A 7,415-nucleotide genomic window follows, 5' to 3' on the forward strand; every position below is an offset into this window, starting at 1 on the left:
TTTCGCAATTAGGAGTGGCTTAGCTGATGAACTAAGAACGTGTCCTCATCTGGTTCAAGATTTACTGAAGTTATGTCCACTTGCAGAAAGCTACGTTTTACTCTCTTGGCTTCAAGCGTTAACGAGTTCTTGGGTTATTTTTCAGGATAAACCATATTTGTGGTTTTGAAAGTTAAGAGATATTTTTACCTATCAGAGTTAGCATTTTAGAGGGTTAAAGGGTGCTCACCTCCAAACGGCTCACCAAGAGGAGTTCCTTTTCAATCCAAGTCGTCTTTTACTTTCCGCGCGTTCCGTTTCTATTCTGCAAATCTTTGTTTTGCCTAGTTTTATTTTACACAATTACCAATTCAGGGCACGCTCAGCCCAGTTCTTGCTTTTGTTTGCTCTTGCCCTCTTGACCAGAATGAACCCCTGAGGAAGGCACAGTCCTCTGGAAAGAGCACGGGGCTGATCATGGAGACTGACTGGGGAGGGATGCGTGCCGGCCCCGCACGCCGGCCTGCGTGGGCTTCCCGGGTGGCTGCCAGGAGACAAATGTGTGCAGAGGACTTTGTGAACTCAAACCCGGCAGATGTCTCTCCAAGTGTGTGTGCTTCCGTGTCTGTGCCCTTCCCTCCATGTCCGTGTCCCTACCCATCTATGCCGTGCTGTGGCCTAGGTGCTCAGTGTGACAGAAGTATCCCATTTGGACGAGTCTGGCCCAGATTATGGATTCAGGTGTTTACTCTTCAGATCTGATGCTTTTGATGTACTGTCACTCGCGGGATAGAAAACCACAGAGCACAGAGGACCCTTGGGTGAACTCTGGGTTTTGTTTCCATCAACTATAGGAAACTGGAAACAACAGTTCGTTTCTTACTTTGTTCAGCGAGCCTCAGAGTGAGCACTGGTGAACACGGAAGTCGCCACCTTCCAGATTTAGAAAGTTCGGTTGTGCGGAGAGTCGGGTTCCTGTCCGTGACTTTGTGTGCTAAGGTTAAAGGTGAGGTACAGGGCAGAGAACCTTCTGGGTTGTGTGAGCCGCACATCGCTAGAAGGCGGCAGCCACCCCGGCAGTAGAGAAGCCAGCCGGGGTGTGGAGGAGCGGCCCGGGGCCCAGGGCCCAGCGGTAGTGGTGTGTGCAGGACCGGAGTGTTTTACGTCCAGCACTGTGCTGGCTCCCAGCTTGAATCTCACTATGTCGGTTGTCTTGGTTGTGAATTAGTGGGCCAGGGGTTGAACTTGAACTTTGCCAAAGCTAGAAGATTGTCAAGTCAGAGGTGGTTCTTCTCTTCTGAGTTATGGGCTATTGTTCCCGGCAGTATCCCCATGAGGCAGGGACACTGTCCGGCTGTGGTCATGCCACCTGTCACGTCCATAATGATGGCCCTACAGAGCACCTACCTGTAGACCCTCCCACAGGCCAGCCTCTCCACACTCCGGCTGCGTGCTCCATGCAGGGGAGCGGCAGGTATGACACACAGAGAACCCGGGACTTCCCGGCTTCGTGGTTATTGGCCCAAGCCTGGTGTGGTGGCCTCAGGCAGGCGGTCAGCTTTAGTGGCCAGTCTGTGCATGTTTTATAGAGACCCCATCTCGATATGGACCTTCTCAAGACAGGACGTTCTACGGATTGCGTAGTCTTGCTGGTACGCGGTGCTTAAGCAAAGCGGACACTAATAATTATGTTGTTCTTAATGATTGTGTTGCTTTTGGCCTGGGAACATGCAGATTGCTGTAGGTTTTTCTTGAGTGTGAAGGACAGATTCTTCGTGGAAGTGGCCCCCCAGGCTGCTTGTAGTGAGTAGCCGTACCACCCCCAGCTTCCAGGCCACTTAGCAGGATTTCTCTGAAGCCACGTGTTGTAGTGTCTTTGCATTGGTTGGTTTTCTTGAAAAGTAGCCTATTTGTAAGTTTTAAAGTTTGCTTTTCTCCTTGCAGCACCATGGCCAGCCCAAGGACCAGGAAGGTTCTTAAAGAAGTCAGAGTGCAAGATGAAAACAACGTAAGCGTCTCCTTTGCTTCAGTGCCTTGAGGTTTGGCAAACCTGTGGGAAGCGGCCTGTAGCTTCAGGGTTCTCCCTGTTGCTGACGCTCTTGAGCCAGCCGCTCCGCCACTCCCTCTTGGCGGCACCTGTTGGGCCTTTGGGGTCCCCGGACCCTCCCCTGGACGCCTGGGTGAGTTGTATGTGGTCCTCTCTGCAGGTGTGTTTTGAGTGTGGAGCATTCAACCCTCAGTGGGTGAGTGTGACCTATGGCATCTGGATCTGCCTGGAGTGCTCGGGGAAGCACCGTGGGCTCGGGGTGCACCTCAGGTCAGTGCCCTGCGCCCCCTGCGTCCCAGGCTCCACGGGCATCCTCGGCCGCGGTCCCACGGTTGGGTGCAGGGTGACGGGCTAACACTTGCCAGCTTGCCAGCCCTGCACGCCCTCAGAGGTGCTGCGGCCAGGCCTTCCGTCACGGGGAGGCATGAGTGTCCCACCCACGCCCTGTTGGGGGGGTACTCTTGGGTACCGGGGCTCCTGACTAGATTGGCGCCCTGGTTCCCAGCTTCGTGCGCTCTGTCACCATGGACAAGTGGAAGGACGCGGAGCTGGAGAAGATGAAAGCCGGGGGGAACGCCAAGTTCCGAGAGTTCCTGGAGTCGCAGGAGGACTACGACCCGTGCTGGTCCCTGCAGGAGAAGTACAACAGCAAGGCCGCAGCCCTCTTCAGGGACAAGGTGGGGACGGGCTGACCGGCCGGTGTTCTTCTGTGGGCCCTGACACGCCTGTGGAGGGGACCCGTGGGCCACCGCATCCCACACAGGGGCGGGTGGTGTGGGCCTTCCTCCCCACCCGCGGGGGGAGCGCCACGGTCCCACGCCTGTACGTGGTGGCCCAGCAGTCCTGGGGACGGCCGTGCCTGCTCGAGGAAGCGTGTCACTTGGGCTCGGAGCTGCTGACCGAGGTCTTGCCAGCACTGCTGTTTGCTGCCGTCAGCGTGAGACCCAGTCAGTCTTGCTGTTGAGTGTGGCCGAGTGACCCCAGCCTGTGGCCGCTGAGCCCAGGAGGGACTGGGAGCAGGATCCGGTGGAGCGGATGACGTCACTGGTCACTCACGACAGTCCCAGGCTCTCTAATCCCAGTGTCCCTTGGCAGGTGGCCACCCTGGCCGAAGGCAGAGAGTGGTCCCTGGAGTCCTCACCTGCGCAGAACTGGACCCCACCCCAGCCCAAGGCGCTGGCGTCCACTGCCCACCGGTAGCTGCTCCTCTGGCCTCTTGTCTGGCTCTGCCCGGTTCTCGGCCCAGCCCTGGTCGTGGCCATAGCTCAGAAGCCCTATGCTATTGTGGTCACGTTGTGAGAAGCTCCCAAGAGTCAGTGGGAAAAAGAACATTCTAGGTTACTGAAGCAATGCAGGTTTGCAGTAGAGACGCGAGTGATAAAGTTGTGCCTGAGGTAGAAGGCGGTTCCTCCCGTTTCTCAGGGGTCCGTCCCACGCAGGCCCTTCTAGATGGATGCCTTGACGCGTGCATCTGCGGGAGGTGGCCTAGCTGGTGCTCTCAGTCTTTGTCCTCTCAGAGGGCGGCCCGCGTCCCCAGACCGCAGGCACGCTGTGGCCAGACTGGTGCCCGTGGCGTGTCCTGTGTCCTGCATGGCCGAGCGGTTCTGGGGTGACGGGTCCACAGAAGGCGCTCTGTCTGCACCGCGGGCATCCGGGCCTCCCCGCCCCGCAAGGTCCCTGGACCACTGCAGGTGTGCATGCTTCAGCCTCGGGCTTGCCAGCCGCTGGGCCGCCTCCCTGCCAGCGCAGGCAGGCGTGGAGCTGCTGTCCAGGCCCCTTTGCGGCCCTGTCTGGGGCTAGGGTGCTTGCTTATCGTCGGCCACGGCCCCGGCCACCGAGCTTGAGCTGCCTTTGGGACAGCTGGAGGCCAGCGGGAGGAGCCCGGCGTGACCCGTGGAGAGCCGGCTCCTCCTAGACACCCGCACGGCTCCCTCAGGCAGCCGCCCGGCCTCTCTGGGCCTTACTGACCTCTGACTCTCCCTTTCAGAGCGTCTGGCCACCCGCAGAGCTCAGCCGGCTCCTCGGACCAGGCGTTTGAAGACTGGCTGAATGGCGACCTGGGCTCCTATCAGGGGTGAGGCTGCAGGCACAAGGGGCTTGGTGGCTCTGGGTGTGGTCCCTCGGGACAGGGCTGTCCCCTGGCCGCGGCTCGTTGCCATCTGTGTGCAGAGTCCGCACCCGGTCCCGGGTCCTGACCGCGACTGTCGCCAGCTAGCTCAGTTTTGAGGAGCAGTTTTGAGTGGAAAGGAAACCTAGTGCTTGGAAAGAAAAGAGAGAAAACAGCCTGACTTGTAAACGTTTTTGTCGCTGGAGCTGTCAAACGAAATCGTTGCGGCGAGCAGAGGACAGCCTGCCCCACGGGCCCCCCTTGCTGCAGGCACACGTCCTCCGGGGGGCGCCCCACCTCCATCCAGGATCTGGGCGCAGCGGGGCCGTGGCTGTGTCTCCCTGCAGGGCCCAGGAGAGCCGCTACGTGGGGTTTGGGAACACGGTGCCGCCTCCAAAGAGGGAAGACGACTTCCTCAGCAGCGCGGTGTCGTCCCTGTGCTCGGTGAGGACCGCGTCCCATCCCGGGGACCGCCGCCGCCATCCGAGGGGGGCCGCCCCCTTCCCGTCACTAGGGTTCTCACAGCCGGGCGCATTCGGTCCCCACGTGAGAGCTCCCCCACTGTGGCTGCAAGGCACTCGTTTCCGGCTCACCAGGCGGGTTTCTGCAGAGCGCGACTTCCTGGCAGAGCGTGGGCACGGCCCCCTCAGAAGGTGCCCGCTGCCCTCAGCCGCTTCAGGTCCAGCCGTCGTTTTCTGAGGGAACTTACTGTGTTTCTAGACGCTTCTCAGTCATCAGGGCGGGGTCCCCCGCGCTGGGAGCCCCTGGGGGTGGGGGCGCCACGCGCCCAGACAGACGCCGAGACGTCCTTCGCGCTGCCAGGATGGGGTCCTCGTGCACCGGGGGACACAGTGACGTGGAGGGAGCAGACGTCACAGGCGATGGCCGCAGACTAGAACCGTCCCCGCGGATCGAGTGCGGCAGGAGGCGCAGGAAGGACCCCAGGCGGCCGTGTCCCGGCCGTCCCTGTAGGGTCCGAGTCCTGGGTGCGGCGGGAGCTGCACCCAGGGCCGCTGTGCACTGCCCTTGTCTCCGAATGTGCCTTGTTCCCAAGAGGGATGGACCTTCTCAGAAGCGACTGCTGTGCCTGCGGGGGCCCCGTGTTGTGGCGGCCGGGGCGCCCAGGTCACTGCTCGGGGCGGAAGGGCCCCATGGCCCGCAGGGGTGTGTCCATGTTTCCGCATCCCTCCTGCTGCATTCGGTTCTCAGCAAGAAGCTGGGCCCAGTTGTCTCCCTTTGGGGGGAAAAGCTCTGTTGGGAAGTTGAGGTTTAAGTGAGACATTTGTATTTTTAAGGAGTTTCAGTTGGTTTTGGAGGTTCAGGGGGAAGAGAGCACGTCTGTCTGCAGGCCAGCCCCGCCCCCTGAGGGGTGAGGGGAGGGTGGGGAGCAAAGGGAAGCGCAGGCGCTTGCTCACAGCGCAGGCCCACCGGTCAGGGCCTGGGCAGCGCCGCAGGGACGTGGGCACTGTCGAGTGCGTGGTGTCCAGGTGTGCCCACGGTGGGAGCCCCCGCTCTTCGTGGGAGGCGGGGCTGCAGCCCAGCCAGACCTGGGGGAGGCCTCCCCGCAGTCCGCTCCTCTGCTGCGAGGCGGGCGGCATGGCGGACAGGGCCTCACCGCGGCCTCTCTCTCCAGGGCTGGAGCAGTTTCACCACCGGAGCCAGCAAGTTCGCCTCGGCTGCCAAGGAGGGCGTGAGTAGCCCGCCCCGGGCGCTGCCTGCGCAGGCTGTGCGGCTCTGGGGGCGCAGAGGCTCTTGAAGGGGCCCTAAGGCGGTTGGAGGGCCTTCCCAGGTCCTGGGCTCCAGAAGATGTGCACCGTCTCGAAGTGGGGGCCCGTGTGACCCCTGCAGGCTCAGTGGTCCTGCCAGCCTTCGCGTTTCTGCCGGTGGGCACAGCAGTTTGTGCAGGCTGAGCTTTCTCTCCGCCTCGTCTGCCTCTCTGCCCTGGCGATGCGTTGGGGATCTTGTCGGGACGGGTGGAGAGTGGGCCTGTACTCGGAATGGAGTGGCCCAGTAGTCTCTCTGGGGGCGTCAGCCTGGAGGGGAGGTTGGGGAGGGGTCCAGCCAGTTCCCCAGCCAGTGTGGCCGTGCTGAGGAAGGTGACCCCAAGAGGGGAGAGCCCCGGGCAGGCTCTGGGCTGGAGTGAAGTCACTGTGGACACTTCTCAGTGGTCCCACGGGCCACTGTGCCTCTACCTGCCCTGCCCGGCCTGGGAGGAGCTCAGCACTGAGGGGCTCAGGCCCTGTGGTCCCAGTACCTTGGCCCCCGCCGATGGTCTCTGCGGCCACATCTCTGGAGGGCACAGCACTGGGGTACAGGTGTCTTTCAGCTGGAATCTTCCACAGTGGTTGAGGGTGCAGCTGTGTGCCTGCCCTGCCTGGGGTGCCAAGTAGGTGACGTGGCCCAGGCCGTGGGAAAGCCCCTAGGGGACAGCGCTGGCGTGGCCACTGCCTACTGGAGAGCCTGCTCCCCGGGCCCATGTGTAGTGTGGGTGCCCCTCCCCTGATGGCCTCCCTCCAGCGGGGAACTGGCCTTGGGCTCCAGCGGGCGGCCGGCAGAAGACCAGCGTAGGCCTGAGCGTGAGCCCTGGGGGGCCGCCGGGGGGCCGGAGCCAGGACAGCAGGTCCCAAAGCCGGGTCCGTGTTTCTTTTCAGGCGACGAAGTTTGGATCTCAGGCGAGTCAGAAGGTAACAAAGGAAGCTTCTGTGTTGTGCTGTTGGAATGTCTAGTCTGGTGTCCTGTCAGTGTTTGGATGCTGCTGAGTGTGCCCTCCGAGGGCCACGTGCTTGGGGGAGGGGACGAGTGCCGCTCGGGTGTGGACGGGCCTGTGCTCACGGGCTCTCGGCCTGGGCTCCCACGTCCATGTGCAGACGGGGTAAGAAGCTGCGTCTGCGCGGGGTGTGCGCCTGCTCCGCTGCAGCCGGGGCCCTGCACAGCGGGAGGGGAGCTGGGTGTGGGGGCGGCTGCACGCAAGCCAGGTCCGGCCCCCGTGGGGCGGCGGGCTGGGTTCTGCGGAAGCGGCACTGCTCTCTGGCGAGTGCCTCCTCGCTCGTGGGCGGTGGTTTGGGGGCCCTGGGCCTTGACCTTTTCCTTAAGATCTGGCTGGCAGTCCTGGCAGTCCCCGGGGGGTGCTGGAGCTCCAGGCTGCCCGTGTCTGGTGCTGGGGGTCAGGACTGCGCAGGTGGCAGTGGCCCCAGTGGGAGGATGGTGGCTTTTCAAGCGCAGTGGCCCGAGGGTGATTTCTCACCCAGCCCCGTCCTGGGCTCCCTACTCACTTGCTGCTGC

The 7,415-nt window shown here is 62.1% G+C and overlaps 1 protein-coding gene across 5 annotated transcripts in view; it reads left to right on the forward strand.

The window, feature by feature from the left end:
- Positions 1 to 1,923: 1,923 nt before the first annotated feature.
- ARFGAP1 (ADP ribosylation factor GTPase activating protein 1) overlaps positions 1,924 to 7,415 on the forward strand; it is an 8,793-nt gene continuing 3,301 nt past the window's right edge. For all 5 annotated transcript variants that reach the window (XM_029919263.1, XM_029919264.1, XM_029919265.1 and 2 more), the window contains exons 1-8: positions 1,924 to 1,987; positions 2,187 to 2,296; positions 2,532 to 2,703; positions 3,122 to 3,222; positions 4,014 to 4,100; positions 4,481 to 4,577; positions 5,767 to 5,823; positions 6,785 to 6,817. In XM_029919263.1, coding sequence (XP_029775123.1) covers positions 1,928 to 1,987; positions 2,187 to 2,296; positions 2,532 to 2,703; positions 3,122 to 3,222; positions 4,014 to 4,100; positions 4,481 to 4,577; positions 5,767 to 5,823; positions 6,785 to 6,817 — 717 coding nt within the window. In that variant the 5' untranslated portion in view covers positions 1,924 to 1,927. The remainder of the gene's footprint in view (positions 1,988 to 2,186; positions 2,297 to 2,531; positions 2,704 to 3,121; positions 3,223 to 4,013; positions 4,101 to 4,480; positions 4,578 to 5,766; positions 5,824 to 6,784; positions 6,818 to 7,415) is intronic.

Source organism: Suricata suricatta, chromosome 12 (assembly GCF_006229205.1).
Source record: "Suricata suricatta isolate VVHF042 chromosome 12, meerkat_22Aug2017_6uvM2_HiC, whole genome shotgun sequence".
NCBI lineage: Eukaryota > Metazoa > Chordata > Mammalia > Carnivora > Herpestidae > Suricata > Suricata suricatta.